A 20,356-nucleotide genomic window follows, 5' to 3' on the forward strand; every position below is an offset into this window, starting at 1 on the left:
GAACAATTCTTTCCCACCAGTCTCAATTATGGTGGAATTCTCAAAGCTTCTAGCCTGCTTGCCCTTATCATTGCATAACCTTGGAAAAAATCTGGTCGCCATAGCATCTGGCAGACTTTCTCCAACAAGGCCGCTTCTTGCTTCCTCTTCTAAGATGACCCTGAGCCGCTGCTGTGGGTGTTCCCACCTGAGCTCTGTGATACCTGTCCCTGCAGAGTGCGATTCTGCACCTTCCCTGCCCTTGCTGCCCATGACTCTGGGCCTTGTGCATACCCCGCTCCTCTAGCCACTGTAGGGAATACAAGAGAAGCAGAACATAGGACTCATGACCTTGTGCACTCTACTCTTTTGATGGAGAACCAAGACGTACGCATGAAAGAGCGTGAGTATGCTTTTAAAGCTCAAATACAGCTATGAAACATTCAACCAGTCTACAGACAGGTAACACAGACCCACAGACTTCATCTTGGGAAGGAATTCCATGAAAAGAGAAATAGGATTTATTGATCAACCAACTACTTGCCTGACCAAGAATTAGGTTGCTCTATACACATTATTTCATTGTAATCCTACAGACGTAGATTTAAACAGATGAGGAACCTAAGGCTCTGTTCATGGTCACAAACTCTTGTAAGTGGTGGAGTTGCTACTAACAATGGGTCTGTCTGACCCCAACCCATTCTCATTCCACCCTAAAAATGGTCTGTACTGGAATGCCTGGGTGGCTCAGTGGTTGAGCGTTTGCCTTTAGCTCAGGGCGTGATCCTGGGGTCCGGGGATCCAGTCCTGCATCAGGCTCCCCGCAGGGAGCCTGCTTCTCCCTCTGCCTATGTCTCTGCTTCTCTCTGTCTCTCTCATGAATAAATGGGTAAAATCTTTAAAAAAATCACTCTCTACTACTTTTTATGATAATTTGATCTGGTAATTTGGCCTCTGCTATATTATATATTTTTTTCATATTGTATTATTATATGCATATAATGACAGTTATTTTATTTAATGATATAATAGACATTATATAAATAGAATAGGATAGAAATATAAAAAATGTTAAAATAATAAATCTGAGAACCAGAGGTTTAAGTGACCTGCCCAATAACATGCAACTAGGAACATGCACACATATACCTGATGGGGAGGAGACAAAGAGAAATCTCTCTGGATCTGTCTGAGGGACACAGACAATTCTGAGAGCATGGAGAATAAAAGACGGGGGTGAGATGGCTGCGAACAATATTCTAAAAATGAGTATAGCACCAAGAGCTCTGTGATACTCCATAGTCTGAAGAACTTTCACACTCATTATCACATGTAATATTATTTGACTGTCATAACAACTTTAAAGAATAGGTAAGCCACAAAAACAACTTATCAATAATGAAACAAAGGCACAGAGAATATAAGAGCTTGCCCCACCGTTAAAGAGCAGAATGGGGGCTCCGCATCCAGCCCTGATTTAAAGTCAAGTGCATTTGCAAAGCATCACGGCTATACAAATGTAACCACTCACTTCTCTCTCATCTCAAACACCTTTTCAATTAGGAAAAAATACACCTTGGTGAATGACAAATCTGGTTGTAACTCACAACCAACATTCATACGTATAATTTTATAGCCCTTTAAATCTCAACCTAATGGTGCAAGATATATTGCTTTAAGTTCCACCATAGAGGAAAGCTACCACTTACACGCAGTGAGAATATAACACAGACACTAATGCTGTGCTTTGATGTGCAATGGCAGACGCTGCCCCTACTATGATTCTACTCTAAATATTTGAACAGTAGTTCTGACATTAGAAAGGATAAAAAATATTGCTTTGATCCAGTCATCATGTAAACTTATGATAGGTAGTTTTCTCACTGCTTCTTCTTAGGTAGGATTCAGAAAGGTCCACTGAAACTGTTCTTATCAAAAATGTCAACAGGCAAATCTTTTCAAACTGCTCATCTTGAGCACCACTTTGTAGCCTTCTGGTTTTATTAGATGCTAACGTTGATAGTCTAGCACTAAATGATGTTCAAATATGGTTGTGATTCAGATTTAAAACTATCAACACATAGCAAATATTTATTTGAGTGTTAATATCAGGCACCATTTTAAAATCTTCTTGTGTACCAGCCACTTTGTCTTGCCCAGTACTCTATGAGTTAGGTACTGCTGCCATTTTCCCTATTTTTTTTAAAGATTTTATTTATGATAGATAGAGAAAGAGAGAGAGTGAGAAAGGCAGAGACACAGGCAGAGGGAGAAGCAGGCTTCATGCCGGGAGCCTGACGTGGGACTTGATCCCAGGACTCCAGGATCACGCCCTGGGCCAAAGGCCGGCGCCAAACCGCTGAGCCACCCAGGGATCCCATTTTCCCTATTTAAGAGAAGAAGGAAACAGGCATATTGAAAATCTCATTGCCAATCCCACAGTTAGAAAGTAGTAGAGCTGGAGTCCGGATCCAGGTGGTCAGGCACACCTTTAGACCTTGTACTCTTAAATGCATGTCATACTGAGGGCTGACAAAGCAAAACAAATCCATAACTAGGTTTACAGAAGTCATTTTTGTCTTATAACTAAAAAGAACAAGGAGGAGGAGGAGGAGGAGGAGGAGGAGGAGGAGAAGAAGGACGAGGAGGAGGAGGAGGAGGAGGAGGAGGAGGAAGAAGAAAGAAAGAAAGAAAGAAGATGATGACGACAACAGCTATCTATTAATCTCAATCATTTAGAATCCTGAAGAGGCCCAGAAAAGAAAAAAAAGCTGCTAGACTCTATGTGCCCAAACTAACACACAAAAGCTTGTGTACTCACTTATCTCAGTTTATGATGAAATTAGGAGTTTCCAATCCATGGCAGACTAGAGGCAGAGAATTACTAAGAGAAAATAATGCTAGAGACAGACCAACTGATGTCAGCAAATAGACTGGTCATAGGAAATATAAAAAGATCACCTCAAAAACCAGTGTCTGGGCCACGGAGGCACAAGGCTAGACTCATCTTGCAGTAATGAGCTGTCAATGTGCAGGAGAGCAGAAGAACTATAGAGGTTTGTTGTCACAACAGGAGGCTATCATGGAGGTTGTATGGACATTGGGAACATTCATTACAGAAGACAGGGAATATGTGAGAACACCAGTGGAAATGGAAAATAGACATATGGGCCTTAGCTTAATAAAGGTCAGTTTTCTAGACAATTGAGTTTGGGAGAAAACCTCACTTCCCGATGATGCATTCGTGTTCAGGCTCTACTCTCTTTAATGACATACGCGGTAATACAATGAACATATTTGATTACGTACCATTGTCAGAAGCAAGGAAAGTAGCATTATATATGTTGTTTTTCACATTTGGTGATTCTCTGTCCAAAACGGCAATTGTTGTTATTTGCCCGTTCACAGGATCTATTTTTAGCCAATTGGCAGGATCAGATAATTTTGTGTATCTACAAAATGAAAGCATTAGTAAGTTTAAATTTTTGATATACTTAAAAACAAAGCATATTTTATAGGTTTAATTCTAAATGTCACCAGCTCACTAATTTGTGTTTTTTGTAGATGATGGTTGAAAATACAGAATAAACACAGAGAAGTATTTCCATGGCAGTTGTGGTGTGTTTTTGTTTTGTTTTGTTTTGGCGACAGTGGTTTAGAGAGGCACATAAAGGTTGCATATGAGCAGGCATTCAGGGAACATCAAATAGGAGTGTGAGGGGAAAGACTGGGCGTCCAGTCTCCCTGCTGTAGATTACTGACAGATACCTCTGTTTAAGTTCTTGCCTAGTTGAGTGGATAGCAATAATGTCGATAAAATAGTTCAACTATTCCTTCTCAGTAAATGGTAGCCCTAATATATAAGACTTAAGTGACATTATAAACAGAAGTTGAATCTTTTTTTTTATCATGGAACACACTCAAAACAACCAACTTATCATGGTGGAGATGAGATCATAATGAGGAGATTCCTATATACCTATTCCTACCACAACCTCCCACACTGGGCCAAACCTCAGAACTACACTCTCCAAAGAAAGTCCCACCATCCATATAAAGTATATTTGGATGCATCAGTAGGTTTACCAGCTTCAACTCCTTTTTATTCTGGATGGACGGTAAGCTTTTCAAGTTCAGATAACCAATATACAGATCGGAAAAAATATCCTATGTTTTGAAAGGAAAAAGGTTGTAGGAGTTCAATATGCCTATTAATTAGATATTTATCTATCTTGATATCAAGGTAGAGAGAAATGCATAAGATATGCAATTATGTGTTAGCAGCAGTTCTGAAAGAAGTTAAATAAAATATGAGCTAATTTAAAAAATTATCATCACCAGCAATGGATAATAGTCATATGGGGTATGCTCTGCCAACGGTCTACTCCCTCATCAGGAAGGATAAATTAGATTTTCTTGAGGTTGGAAATCTTTACAGATATATTTTATAAGTCCTATAACTACCATGCAGGTAAAAGGCAAAAATAATTAGCTCTTATATCTTGTTTTTGGCATGAGTTTTCTTTTTTTTCCTGATGTGTGGAGAAGAGATCAATGTTATTGCTTCTGAGAGTCCCCTATTTACTCGAAGTGAAAACTTTTGCAATGTTTGGTATCATAGCACTGGCTAAATTATTATGAAATATAAAAAGATAAAAGGAGGCAGAAGAAAAAGAGGCAGGGAACATTTTTTTTCTTCAAATAATACATGAGTGGGTCCATTCTTCTATTTCCTATCTAATATGCTCATTGATCTATTTACTGATAGAAAGCTTCATCAAGGAATTAAAAAGAATTCTGTAATGAGTAGTTTCAGTTCCAGTTCAAATTTCTCATTCAAATGGTAAATACATTTTGTGCACAGCATAAAACATAGAGTATATTTTTTTAAAGCTACACATGGCGTTTGATACCTAATATTTTGCTGCATATATCGATCTGGGTCCTGAGCAGTGAACGTTGTCAACATGGTCCCAGCATGAAGGCCTTCTTCTTGGCGAATGATCTTGGGATTTGGGGCAAAATAAGGGTTTTCATTCACATCAATGACTGTGACAGACACAGTTGCCGTTGACTGAGGAGGGTGCTGGATACCCTTGGCTAATGGCACTTGATTTTCAGCAGCAACCGTGAGGACAAACATCCTATTTGTTTCAAAGTCAATTGGCTGGGGAAAAAAAAGGAAACCATATGTTTTGTAGGAAATAAGTATATTTGCATTCTGCAGTTTATTCTTCTTTTCAACTCTATTTCCAAAACATTAATTTTTCATTCACTACACCATAGGTTCCTCTCAAATGTCTTGGAAGCATGCATTAGCATGGTCAATGATTGAAATATTTATCACAATTGAGCCTGTTTGTGTAAGATATTTGTGAATCTTGGGTATTTCAAAGATTTAGGTTCACAAAATAATGTATATTACTATTGCACTGATTGCATTCATTCAGCTACATCTAAAACTTGATTATTCTTAAAAACAGCATCGTTAACCAAAAATACTAAACAATCTGAGGTCAAGTGAGAACCTGAAAATGTCTAGATTATACTCTCAAACATTGGTATCAAGACCACTTCTCATGCACGAGAACTTTGCACAAAGCTCCAACTTAAAAAATCCATTTTTTTCATAAAGCAAAAACTTAATTCTACTTAAAAGTATCATTCATAATTTGGAACACATTTTAATTACAGACATGTACACACACACTTATGAAAAATAAAAGCATTTGTAGGTGGAAGGGGCTTTTCTCTTGTTTTTGTTTTTCCCTTACAAATAGCAAACTAAAACTCTGGCTGTCTCCCAAAACAATTTTTTAAGTGTTCTACTGGTCTGTAAAAATCCCAAATCTGAGAACAACACTCTAGATAAAGGCAATGCACAAATAACCCATAATGTAAATATTAACTTCCACAGTTCCATTGGCTCCTACTGTCAAGAGAAAAGTTATCAGGAGCAAGTGATCAGACTGGACTTTCATCTCACTCTTGATTTCCCCTGATCACCCTCTAGTGGAGGTGCAGATAGACATCACTGTGCCATAAGAATTTGCAAAACAGAGCTTGGAGAGCTCTCATGCCATCATAGGTGGTGTCAGATGGATTAAGAGCGAAGCTAATGAGAAAGCCACATTGTTAGCACGAACAGCATCCAATTTTCTACCCTAGACCACTGCCTCAAAACCTTCAAACACCTACTTTTTTCTTCTCTCACTCTAAAACCACCAATTCAACTTCCCCATCTCAATTACTTTAAACAGGACAGTATAGAAGCCAGAAAGATAGAATTCTTTGACTAATTTCATTAGCTACATGAAAAGTCCATGACATAGCATTTATTTATGCTAAATGGCATGGGCAATTCTGTCCTTAAATGCATGTATTCATCCCTCAGAATGATGCTAAGACCTAGGTCTTATTATCCTCCCTACTTTCTGCATGAGGAACCCGAGGCTCAGCGAGGTTCGGCAACTTGCCGAGTTCACACCACTACTGAAAGGAGAGCTGGGATTCGAACACAGATGGTCGGGGCCTGGGGTGTGCTTCTTGGTCACTTAGCTCTTTGTATGGAGAAATATCCAGCACACACCTCCTGGGGAAAATTCTCATTTTACTCACACAGATATAAAATTCTAGGCAGCTGACATCCCAGAGCACCTTTCTATGCATGGCCCCATTTGGGTTCACTTAGAAATCAACCGTGCTGGGATGGGAAGCAAGGAATCAAATGTCTTCACTGGGGGCTCGAAGGAAGGTATGTTCATATTAAGGCACTTTACAATGATGATAGCTATGTATTTCTTACACGGGAAGTCAACATCCCCTTGCTTCCAGCACTCCGTGTTGCTTTTGCTTTGCTTTAGACGATTAAAGATTAGAACTAATTTCCTAAAAGCTTGAATATAGCATTTAAAAACAGGAGTATATATTCACAACGTTTTCAAACTGTAGGCCCTCCTCGTCTTTACTCATTCCATTTTACTTTTGTGATATTTTCTGGTTTGTGCTCTGAGTCAATATTCAAAAAAGTACCTTGAGGAGTAGCAGATGTGGGGCATCTTTCCTAAAAGCCATCAACTGGTGATCAATATTTCAGGATGTGCTATATCAACAACACATCTCACTACACTGCCAGTTAACACTGTGGAGGACAGTCTTGTCTTCAGAATGTTAAAATTGTCCAGAATGATTTAAATACAATCGTATTTCAGGGACAATGTGAGAATATCTACGTTAGGCTCAATCTAGCCTCAAAGTAAACTATAAAAAAAAACAAAAATAAAAGCAAAAGCATAAAACAAATATGACTCCTCAAAATATATAGATTTAAAGATGTTTGAAAGAAAAGAAACTCTTAAGATTCAAAAGTGAACTATGGGCTAGGGAGCATGGTTAATGCAGAGTGCCTGTTGGAGAGATCGGAGGCCCAAGTGGCACTTACTTTGACTACGGTGACTAAGCCGTCATTGCTGTTTGGGTCCGTCTGAATGGCAAACCGCCCTGTAGGGTCCCCGCCGCTGATCCTGTACGCGGCATTCCAGGCCGGCGTGTGGGGCTGATCCTTGTCAGTCACAGTTAGATTAGCTACTATGACATCTACCCTGTTTTCAGGGACTTCGCCATAGAACTACAAGAAAAACAAACCTCAGTCAGAGGAGTGACGTGGATCGGTGAAGGACAGGGTGTCTTGAGGCCCACACAGCCCTGATTTTACTGCCCCATTAAATCTTTATTACCCACATTAAATGAGGAAATCAGTAATGCAGGTAATCACAGCATTTATGTTTAACTTTAAAAATACTATAACTTTTCTTAGCAGTCAAAATTTCTCCCAAATGATGTTACAGTTTCATTAATATTAAAATTAGTGTCCATTTGTGAGTATATGAGTGATTAATGTAGAGTTGGAGAAAAAGGACTCATCTGAGGGAGAGAATTCTCCTCAAGAGATAATATTTAAAAATGCTTCACAAAGTTGCATAAATCAGTCATGTAGTATCCATTCAATTTCATGCGCCTGAAAATATTTACAAATATTTTGTTTTAACAGCACAAAGTATTTTTAGGCCATTTCTTCCCGGTAGCATATTTTAACAACTTCATCAGTGGACTTGGAGACTAGGAGGAAACAAATGACTTAGGTGCCTCATTCAAAAATGAGAAAACTTCTGAGCGAGTAGCCAGTCTATAATTAGGTTAAGCAAGTTCCACCTCTATTTAGTGCATTTATTATTCATGACAAAACTTCTCAGTGATGGACCACAGACTGAAGTTCTGTGAGTGACAGTCTGTACTTACTGTCATGGCAGTAAACTCTGGAGGATTGTCATTGACGTCTGTCACCGTGATGACAGCCGTAGCGGTGTTTGAAAGGCCGTATGTAGGATTGCCTTCCATGTCTGTAGCTTGAATTATTAATGTATACTGTTGCACTTTCTAAAAAGACAAAAAGATAATAATGCCTTAGAAGAAACCAATTCTTCAAGAAGATACAGCAGTTGTTTTGTAAATAGCTGTTTATTACACATAGGAAGCACGGCATCTTTCATTCCGATTAACATTCTTGAAATTTCCCAAGTGAAGCTGACTTTAACTTGAGAAGCACAGGTCTGGTTCCTGTCTAGGGAGATACAACTGTATATTTTCACCTCTACTTGCGGGAAAGATCGCATTTGCACATGTGTGAAATTCACAGAGAAGCTGAAACTTCCATCTGGTCTCAACCTTCTCCTTTCACCTGAACTTCACAACACTGCGATCAAGCATTCGAGTCACTCGGTTTGTGTTTACTTTCTCATCTGTTAGTTTCTACCCAGTTTAGAGAATATTAAAGACAATGAAAAATCCTGATAGAGTGTGTGTGTGTGTATATATATATTTTTTCATATACATTATTTTACAGAGTATACTTTATTCTAATATATTCTCATATATGGTCTCTCCATTATAACAGGGTTGATAGAGTATTTTCTCCTACTTCCCATTAGTACATATTATTCACAACTATATAGGAGAGATATATTCTTAAATTAAGTTAAAGCCTAATTAAAGGATTTATGTTTATGTCCTCAGTCATAACTAAGGAACACAGTGGCACTTAATAGTTGCATACTCAACAGATTGCCACTTTGGCCTAACACTCATTGTGCCCACATACCTATGAGGGACATAGTTACATCTGCATGTAGACAGTTATTACCAAATAGGTACCACTGCTTTTAAATTGCAAATTGAAGTTTTTAAAAAAAATTTATTTATTTGAGAGAGAAAGGGGGGGCAGAAGGGGAGGAGAGGAAGAGGGAGAGGATCTCAAGCAGACTGAGCCAAGCATGGAGCTTGATGCAGGGGCTTGATCTCATGATCCTGAGATCACGACCTGAGCCAAAACCAAGAGTCGAATACCCAACGGACTGAGACACTTAGGCACCTCATTCAAATTGAATTTTTAAAAGGGGAGCCAAATTAAGTTGCACTGTATCTAAGAGAGTATCTTGAGACTGTCTGCAAAGTCTATAGCACTTGCTGACAAATACACTTTATATGAGGATAACCTAACCAAAATGATTTTCTAAAGTCATTTGAAATCTCTGTGGAAATTGGCACAGATAAAAAATATAGATCTTCTTTATAAATGTTAAAACATTCTGAACAACAAAACTCACTTCTTCATACAAAAATAAACTGTCACTGCAAAGTACAGTTTTCCCTGATTCTAAATATAGCTAACATTATGAATGGCCATTCTGAAGGGATTTCTGGAGCTTGGCTAGAACAGACACAAACTGTAGCTTTTGATTTAGTTGTTAGTGGGAAGGGCAAGGGAGAAGAAACGGGTAGGAGAACAAGCCAAACCCACACATTTGATTTTAAGTCTCTGTCCACCCAAATGCCAAACTCAAGCAATTATTTATCTGTCTTCCTAAAAAAGAAAGTATCACACCTATTAGAGTCTAAAAAAAAAAAAAAAAAAGAAAGAAAGAAACAAAGGGAATAGTGCTATCGAGCCATTTAAATATTTCTTAACCCGTAACACCTCACCATAATGCTTACGTAGGCTAAAATATTTCTCAATGATTTCCTTTCCCAATCAAGTGTCATTTCAGCTTAATGTTCTCATGGTTAGTGAGAGAATTTTTTAGGGCACTCAGTTCAGCTTCCCAGCTGAAGATCATGAAAATAAAATTTTGTTATGACTTTGAAATGCCATTTCTGTTAGCTATTTGCAGAAGCAGATGAATATTTTCAAAATAAAGGAAGAGGGTTTTTTGTTGTTATTGTTAAGAAAGATAAACTCACACAGATATTGTATGGAAATATAACTCTTTGTTAATGTCTGTTTTTAAATTATAATGTCTACTTTAAAATTATAGAAGTATAATATATACAATTTTCCATTGAGCTGAAATCTTGGATCAGTAGCTAATATGTGAAATTTCCTACTGCTTCGAGTTAGTCTTAGAATCTTTAGGTTACAAAAGAACACTGTTATTTCTAAAATATAATGTCTCTTCAAATTAAAAAAAAACAATGCCGACCTGGTAAATAATATAATCTCCACTTTCAAATGCTTGGTTGGTAAAATGTTCTTACATTTAGTAAGGAAGACATGCCAGTCTGTTTTAGACAACCAAACTATTTAGGGCTTCTTGCCTAATTTAGTCCCTGGGCATCTGGTTCTGAATGACTGACATTTAGATTCCATAGGAATTTGACTTCCCATCCTTAGTTGCATATCTGATCAAGAGGACTTGGCTTTAAAAAAAAAAAATGTTTTCTTCCTATTCTAGGTGGGTAAAATCTCAACTCTTCTGTTTGCTACCAATCCTTCCTTCCTTGTGACTCGCTACGTATCATCTTTCACCCACTTAACTCTACACCTTGAGCTTTTTGTATTTACTTTCAAATGCCTTTTGTGATCCTACACCACTGCATCTCGTATTTCCCTCATGCTAGAATGCTGGTTCTCAACTGAGGTAATTTTGCAACCCCCCCCACCCCCCCCAACCCCGCCACCCGACTTCTGGCCATTCTGGGGACTTTTCTGGTTGTCCCAATTGGGGGTTGCTACTGACACCTAACAGATGGCCATAGAGGTCAGATGGCTGCTAAATCCCTATGATACACAAGACATGCCTTCACAAAAAGATTTATCCAAGGTTGTGAAACTCAGCTCCAAGATCCTTTCCTTCATCCTGAGGCTAGCAAACATGTAACTGTAAAACCGCCTCAGAGATGACTTCAGAGATGATTTCCTTTCCTGGAGCAGAGCTGCTGGACGGTCCAGGATACACCTCTACTACTGTTTCTAGTTTATATGGCTGTTTTCAATCCATAGGTCTGTCCTCCTGCTTATGTACACATGTACACATGCCCCTCCTCAGGACCCTGTTTTGTCAATGTTTGTGCCACAAGTATACAGCCTAATGCCTGACAGGGAGGATACAAGTGATGAATGCTTTTGATTTGGTGGCTGGATGGGTTAAATGGATAAAAAATCCTGGGCCTTACCTTACATTATAAAAATCATTCCAGGTTTGGGAAAAACCATCTTATTTACCTGGTGGCTCTTATTTATTCATTGGATTGACACTGGGAGTATAAACTACTAGCTCAATTTCCCAAACTACAGTGATTCATACACCATCTTCTCAATGCTGCCATATCCTCATATTTCTATACCATGACTCACTTAACATTTATCTTGACATTCACTCCCTTTTAAAAAACTTAATTCATTGTAAAAGTGCCATAAATGGAAAACTAGCATCACCTGCCATAAATATAACTGTAAAAATAAACACAATATAATCCTTGTACCCAGGCAGTCTCTACTTGATGGAGCAGCATCTGAAGACTTGGGATCTCCAGTTTTCTCTAGAGGTTTCCCTACATGTACCCATTAAAATCATCATACCTGTGCACCACCCTTTTGAAACACTGAACTAAAGTGATATGAGTGAACGAAGAACTGAGAGCATTCAGTCATTCTCTCAGTTTGGCACACATTAATGAATGTCTACTATATGTCAGGCAATGTAAGTATTTCCTTGGATAAAATAATGAGTGACCCCAGAGATGGTCTTGATATCCTTAAGTGATGGAGGCAAATATTACTGGTTCACAGGAGCAATGTACAATGCATCTGTAGTAAGAGTCAGAAGGAGTGATATGCAGGAACCTCAGTAGGAGCATCCAAACCAGTCCTGAAAGTCTGGAGGGAGGAATGAATGCAAGAGACATTTTGGAGGTAAAATGAGCAGAACTTGATAACTAAATTTATCACTGGATGGATGGCAGTGCATGGTAAAGGCAAGGAGACTGTCATCTTGGGAGACTGGGGAGGTGGCACTGGTCACATGAAATAGGAAACTGATCAGGAATCACGATTAAGGGAGATGATAGATTGCTTTTGGGTGTATTGGGTTAGGGGATGGACAATTAAGCAGTAATGTCATGAGAATTTAGAAGATTAGTACAGGTTTGTGACCCTGTTCAAATTCTTACATGCTAAGCCCCAGTTCCTTTGCCTGTGAAATCTAGCTTCTATGGCTGGAGTCCGAAATATTTTTTGTTTTTTTTTTTTGTTTTTTTTTTTTTTTATTTTTTTTTCGAAATATTTTTTGAATGCTTACTTAATACTGCCATTATTCTAAGTACCTCGTTTTTTGAGATTGAGCACTAACTCTGTGCCAGGCACACTGCCTACCACTATATATTATCTTACTCAGTCCTCACAATAATTCTATAAGGAAGTTAGATTATTTTTAACCCTCATGTTCTAGATAAGGCAACCAAGCCTTAGGGAGGCAAGGAAGCTTGCCACCGACACCCAGCCAGAAGAAGCAGAGACAAGATTTAAACCCAGGTCTCTCAGAGTCCAGAGTCTGTACTGTTAATTGTCCCACTGTATTAGTGGTCACCTAGAGAGTGAGAAAAGATGCATAAGGGTGCATCCTGAGTGGGGTAGGCAGGCAGAAAGCCAAATACCAAGATGAGGAAGGAGGGGGAGCTGAGCATGAGTGTGGGCTGTCCTTCGAGGAGTACGGTGTTGAAAAAGAGAAAAATCATGTAAGGTGAACATTTCTTCAGGGTTCCTATTCAGGGTAAAAAGGAGCACATCAGCCTCACCAAATATTGAGATCACGAAAAAAAGGCAGCTATAATGTCTATGTAACACAGTCTTTGCCCCCATCTCAGGGATTGCAGAGGCCACTAGAGGTGCCCAGGGAGGGGTTGAGGACTAGCTCTCAGAGACTGAAGATCACCCTGCTCTACAGAGATGGGAAAGGAAACAGAAGATTTGTACAAGGAATTGCTTGTAGTTGTTGTATGAGTGCTGGACATCGTTTGCTCCTCAACAGGAGGCAAGGAATCCCAGGAGGTCAGACCAAAGAAGGCTTTGGGATGAATATCATAGAGGGTTTGGAGTGCCATGTTGAAGAGCTCTGACCTCATCCGATGGGTCCCGGAGAGTCACTCTGCCATAGGGGAGACTCAACATGTTTATGGATCATAAAGATACTTGTGGGGTTTTAGAAGGGTTTTAGAAGAGAAGGGAAGACCAACACAGTGGAACATAGGAGAACATGGAGCTAGGAGCATAACTGAAAGGATCACTAGGCTTGGAAAACAGGAAGTATAATTCTCTCTTTGCCATGAGAAAATGATGCCAAGGAGCCAAAGTGATAGGGCTCACACAGTAGATGCTGAGGCTGGATTTATTAGATGGCGAGAGGGGTGGGGGTGGAGGGATGGGGAACAATAGCTAATATTTATGGGGCACAATGCTGAATGCTCTATACCTTGTATAACATAACCCCTACAACCATCCCATGAGGGAGGCAATATTTTTATCCCCATTAACAGATGTGGGAACAAAGGTTTCAGGTTTATACACTGAAGGTCAAATAGCCCATCAGAGGGAGTCCCAGGATCAACACCTGCTGAACCAAAGGGTGAGTCATCAGTAGTCTTATCCGGAAAGGGCTGGATATGGACATAAAGAGAAAAGAGTGTAAAGAAGAAAGTGCCAGGAATAGGTGCCGCCAAGGAATACAACAAGAAGTTGGATGGAGATAAAACACTGAAGCCTGGCATATCTGGTAAGTACCGCTCACTTTAGGCTTGGAAAACCTGAAGAACTCATATTTTTCTAAACCTACAGATTAAGCAAAATCAAAAACTGAATCTCAGTAAGCATTTCAATGATTAGGTGTTCAATCAATTGTAGGTGTCATATATCCTGGGAGAACGACAACTGAAACTACTTTTGACAGAAAGAAAACGGTGAATTCTAATAGAAATAAAAGAACCTCAGACCTGCATGAGGCCTGAAAAAGTCAGAGTAATTTATCCCTGGCCTCAGGCAGAATTACCATAAACCATCCAAGATAGATACATTTTTTTTCCATTAAATGACTTTCAGAAAAGGAAGGTTTTTCCATAATTTTCCCTACTAACTCATTGTTGTATTTAATAATTTCACTGTCAAGAAGCTATTGCTCACACATGATTCTATCATTTCTAATCCATTTCCACATTCATTTCATTGGGGTTGGGGCACAGCAGCTTTGGTCCACTGCAAAATAAACTTAACCTTGATTAAGGTATGACTTCAGGCTTTCATTCTCTAAACTAAATGCAGTCGCTCTAGTTTTTAAACATGGCCAGTCTGCTTTCATAAAACTATCTTTAATTCTCGATGCATTCCTCTTTCTTGTCATAAAACAGCCAGACTCACTGCTGTAAGAACACTGCTGTGTGCCAACAAGATGAAGCCCTATTTCTGTATCTCACAACAAGTGTGTGAATGAAAGAGAAATATTCATATTGGGGGATGAGCTATATACCTACCCAGTATGTGAGCAACCTGGAACTCAAGAGAGAATATTAAAAAATACCACCTATTCTCAAACAAAATATGCACATATGCTGAGCTTACTGGCATTTAAGAACTTCACTTCATACAGTAGTGGAAGAGGTGAAAAGATATACATATCCCTTTACTGAACTAAAGGTACTATTGCAAACATTAAATTTCAACTATCTTCCAATTCCTGGAAAAAAAAAAAATCGGTGACACCCAGAAGTTAACAGGTAGGATGTAATAGGCATACATCTAACTCCTAAGTAAGGCTCTCTGCTCAGGTCAGTTGTGAATAAAGTAATTTTGATTTGTTCATAGTACTTTATTAAAGTGCTTCTAGCACTATTTGCATATATAATTAATTGCAATAGTAATGTTTTCTTCGATCCAACTCAAGTGAATGCTACTAAGGAAAATAAAGCATCATTAAAACCAAGTCTTAAAATCCTTGTCAATAATATTTATTACGGTAGGTATAATGTTTCCTTTTGACATACATAATCTGAGGTCTCATTACTATAAAGGCTGACTCAGTCAGAAATCTACAAAACACAAATGTCTATGAGTTAGCACTTTGACAATTCACTCACACAATGATTACTGATGGTCAATAATGACCTTAAGAATCTCTTAAGAAAATGGAAGAAACTGGTCAGAATAGACTAGAGAAAGGCTGTAAAGGATTCATGAAGGCAGAGTTTTCAGGAAAGACTGTAAGTGGGGCTTAAATTGAAACATGAAAGAATGGAAGGTTTAAGATCAAGAAAAAGTGGCAAGGCATTCCTGGTAGAAGGAATCACATGAATAAAACACAGAGGTGGGTAAGAGGACTGTGGGTGAGGTCTGTTACAGTGAGACGAGCATTTGGAATTACCCGAAACACCCATCCCCTCTCAGACTGTGACCCTACATGGTATTTCAATGCTGTCAACATTTTATGCCTTTTCAACAAAAATTATGCCAGAAGTCTGTTTTTCTCCATTTATACCTATAAGGCTTGTCAGTAGAACTAATGCCACTGCTGGTCTTCAAACTTGTTAAGTAAGTTAATCTTAGAGTTAAGGGTTAACTTCTAACTAAGAGGATAAACTCCTTTTACTAAACCAGGCTATCCAGAGAGGCTACAAAATACCTCAGCATGCACGTTATTTGTAGTCTATTAAAAATAGGACTGATGGGGTGCCTGGGTGGTGCAGTCAGTTGAGCATTCAACTCTTGGTTTTGGCTCAGGTCATGATCTCAGGGTCGTGGGATGGACGAAGCTTGAAGCAGAATCTGCTTCAGGCTCTCTCTCCCTCTGCCCCTACCCACCCTCACCCTAAAAATCAACAAGTAAATATTAATTTGGGCATGGTTTTTAATTTAATTCCTCATAAAAACCTCTGAATGTAAGGGAAAACTGAGAAAATGCCAAGAATTTAAAAAATTAGATACCAGATGTATCTAATTAACTTAGTCAATTACACACTAAATATTACATGGACCAGCAATGATTTATCCAGTATGCACACATCATTTAACCAATCTGAAGTTTGGTAGAAAAAAGTACAATGAGATTTCTTTAAAAAATGGACATTGAATAATACTGCCGATGTATTATTACCCGGAGATAAACTGCATGTGATACCTTGTACCTTTAAGATTAAAAACAAATTCAAGTAGTTTTTGGTTGGCTTACTTCTCTATCAAGTCCAGCTGCCACTGTGATAATATCACCAGTCTCATTGTTGATTGTAAACATGTTGGGCGAAGGGGTGCTTGGAGCCTGGGACAGGATTCTGTACCTCAACATCCCGTTTAGGGCGTTTGGATCATCAGCATCAATAGCAGTGACCGTCATCACGTATGTTCCTAGACACAGTACACATGAAAAATGAATGGGTCACCCTGCACTTCAGGGTCTCCTCAATATACCTAAAAGGTATATTTGCCTTTCTGATCAATCTTAATTTCAAAACAAACATGTAGTCATTTAGATTTAATTAAAATACTACTGATAAGAATAGTACTCACTTTAAAAAATATAAAATATGGTTTAGATACTTGAAAGGAAAATTATTAAAAATGTATACATCTGTAAAGAGTCATTTTTTCTATGACTTAAAAGATGAGTTCACTCTGCAACTCTAAGAAACGATCACTTCAGACCTTTATATATATAAAATGCAAATAATAATATAGATGCCATAAGCAACATATTCTATGGCCACTGATACTTTCGCCTTGCCATATTTTCCTCTGTTATACAACAATATCGAAAATGACATGCTGAGCATGATTCTCCTCAATGCCTAAGTCACTTTCTGAAAGTAAGCTGTGTGCATAACGATGCACACTCCATTTACTCAGGTCATAAAGAATCACTCCATGCATTACTGTTTTGGTACATTGAATAGAGGTTTGGCATTGTGGTTCATTATTTCCTAGGAGATTACAAGAGCCTTGTAACAAACTCAGGGACTTCCAATTTATTAGATTTTTTGGAAAGGAAATCTACAAAGCATTAGAATCAAATAGTTCAAACTAGCTACACAAACTGTGCAATTTAGAAGTAGAGAGAAAAGTAGTTACTATTTAGAAAGGTTTGTTCTGTGGGATATTTGTAAGAACTAGAATATAAAATTTTCCATCTCTAACTTACCTTCTTCATGAGTGCTCTAAGCTCAGCTCTACTTTAGAACCTCTCCATACTACGATTTTGCCCCAGAATTCACGAAGGCTTGATCACACTGAATATATTCAAATCTCTTTTCAGAGTTTGTCCCTTTAAGCAAGACACTTTTGATTATATGCCCACTCTACAACCCATATCATTTTTTCAAAAAACTTCATTGTGTATTTGCTTGTTCCTTGGCTTTTTTCTCTCCTACTGGAATGTAAACTCCATAGGGCAGGAACTAGCATATCACTGCTATACCAACAGTGTCAGAACAGTGCCTGGCACACAGCATAACTCCGTAAATGTTTGCTGAATGAACAAATGAATGGTTAAAACAAAAAATATATTCCAGAATATTAAATCAAAATACTGATTACAATGCAGTTTAACTCAATCTTACAGAACAACTACAGGAAATATATGCATGGTATGTCTTTAGTTCTTATGAACATTGAGTCTTTTATTTATGGGAGGCTTTAAAGGAAATTCACGATCAAATGCATAATAAGTACATCTCTAATGGTTTATTTTCGACAATTTTTGTGAAGCAGTACTTTTAATAAAGTTAGAAACAACAGAGGAGCAAATAAAATATTTTTTAAAAAACAACAAAAAATTCCCCATATAAAAAATTCTTTATCTTTAAAATATGTTCATAAGACTTATGTTTTAGTAGGGATATGTTTAATACTCTTTGACTTTTTTGTATTTTAAAATACCAAAGAAAGCTACTCTGGAATGTGACTCCGCAGGAGCCATCCATGGATGAACTTCCAGCACAGCCCTGCCCTCCCTACTCCAGCTCCACTGGAGCTCACCCTTACCCCTAACTTCCTTTCTGAGGATAGAGACAAGCACATTTAGACCAAAAAAAAGTACCAATTTAAGGCATATGCAGTGCATCTATAAATTGGCATATGCATAAAGGAGCTACAGGTATAAACTGGTATAGGAGACAAAGGTAATATGTAACACTATTTTAAATGTCGAGGCTCTTAAATATAAACTAATAATAATAATAATAATAATATAGCTAATTACATTAATAATAATAATAATAATATAGCTAATTACACCTCTCTAAACACCAAATTATCTCAGGAAGACTGGTGAAACACTCTCTTGTTTCCCCATCTCTCTACCAACTAGTTTTCTTGTCCACTAGTTTTTCAAACTAAATTGGCCTTCCTAGCCTTGCTCTTCTAAAGTCTACTGAGCTTTCAGTACAAGAGTCTAAAATCTTAGTCAAACATCAGTCAGTGCATAATGGTGAGAGGCTTTGGCAACTCCTGTTTCCAGCCTAGGACACTTGCCATGACACAAGTTTGGGAGTGCGGGCTGCAGAAGACATCTGGGTCATCCCGAAGTAAATATCCAGTGTGACTACTGCTGTCTCCAAGCCCCCTCTCTGCTTTTGGCTTTCTTCACTGCCTGACCCCAGGAACACCAAGTACCTTTCAGACTCTCTAACTGAGGTTTACTTGCTGCTTGAGCTAATAGGCTACAATCTGGACTGTATGAACAGAAAGCCCCTGGTCTTCTGGTGCTCACTTTTTGCCACTCGGATTTATCAAACAAAGTAACATGGAAGGACCCCATAGATCCTATAATATAGAATCAGATACCGTAGTGTATATTTTTTCAAAATGAGGAAGTGATATTTTTCTCTTTTCTCTCTTCCGTCGTTTTCTTTCCCCTCTTCCCTTCTTTTTTCCCTAAAATCATTTCGCATGAAAGCAAATGACACGAAGAAGCTCACATGATTTCCTTTTCTCTTGTTTATAACTGGTACTGAATTATAACATGTTTCCTCAATCTCTGAACTATTATGTTCAAACTTACCGGGCTTTGACCCCTCAGGAACTGTCCCGTTCCAAACCTGGTGTAAGAACTCTGGTCTGTTATCGTTCATATCAATGACATTGATGACAATGTCTATAGGGTTCTCCACTTGATTTCCATTAATATCCACAGCATGTGCCCTCAACTGCAAAAGTAATTAGAAAACAAAACTATTTAAAAGATTTATGTCTCAAGTGAGAAGATAAAATATACAATCACCATGCTATGAACAGAGAAACAGTAAAAGCTACTCTTCATCAAAATTTAAGTTAGCCAGGGGGTGCCTGGTGGCTCAGTCTGTTCAGCCGCTGACTCTTGATTTCGGCTCAGGCCATGATCTCAAGGTCCTGGGCTCAAGCCCCTTGTCAGGCTCTCCAATGAGCATGGAGTCTTCTTCAGATTCTCTCTCTCCTTCTGCCCCTCACCTCCCCCTCACCAAAATGAATAAATAAAGTCTTTAAAAAAATTTTAAGTGAGCCAAACTTCATGTGATTAGGATAGATACAGTAGTAGTAAGAAGCCAATGTTTACTATCTGCTAGGCATTATGCTCAGAGATTTATGGATTTTAACTCATTTGATCCTTATACAAAAGAATGAGGCAGAAATGATAAAAGCACTTGAAGGCAAAGACATTGAGGTTCAGAAAAGCTAAGTAACTTTGCTGTCTCTTGACAGAGCCCATACCTAAAGCCAGTTCTGTCCGGTTCCCAAATCCTTTTGTGAAATCCATACATAGGAATTATGGTAATTAAAAATGTTCTGGCACAGAATAATTGTAGAGATTAAGAGAAAAGAAGAGAACATAGAACTAAGTGTGCATAGGGAATTTGGACACTAGGTGGTTTTTTTTTTGTTTGTTTTAAATCGTAAAAGTCACTCATAAATATTGAAAGTGTGTGAATATATAAGACAGTTGTTCCTCTTCCAAGCTTGAGTTCTCAGTTTCATAGGTATTCTAAAAAAATTTATTATTTTTTTCTTTTTAAATAAATATGTCACTCAGCTATT

The 20,356-nt window shown here is 38.2% G+C and overlaps 1 protein-coding gene across 1 annotated transcript in view; it reads right to left on the reverse strand.

The window, feature by feature from the left end:
• The window catches only part of CDH2 (cadherin 2), a 213,419-nt gene that overhangs the window by 34,816 nt on the left and 158,247 nt on the right, over positions 1-20,356 (reverse strand). Inside the window, exons 6-11 of the mRNA XM_077900337.1 lie at positions 19,347-19,491; positions 16,524-16,696; positions 8,278-8,415; positions 7,421-7,606; positions 4,893-5,146; positions 3,289-3,431 (exon numbers count right to left, since the gene is read on the reverse strand). Coding sequence (XP_077756463.1) covers positions 3,289-3,431; positions 4,893-5,146; positions 7,421-7,606; positions 8,278-8,415; positions 16,524-16,696; positions 19,347-19,491 — 1,039 coding nt within the window. The remainder of the gene's footprint in view (positions 1-3,288; positions 3,432-4,892; positions 5,147-7,420; positions 7,607-8,277; positions 8,416-16,523; positions 16,697-19,346; positions 19,492-20,356) is intronic.

This window comes from Canis aureus, chromosome 6, assembly GCF_053574225.1.
Source record: "Canis aureus isolate CA01 chromosome 6, VMU_Caureus_v.1.0, whole genome shotgun sequence".
Lineage (NCBI taxonomy): Eukaryota > Metazoa > Chordata > Mammalia > Carnivora > Canidae > Canis > Canis aureus.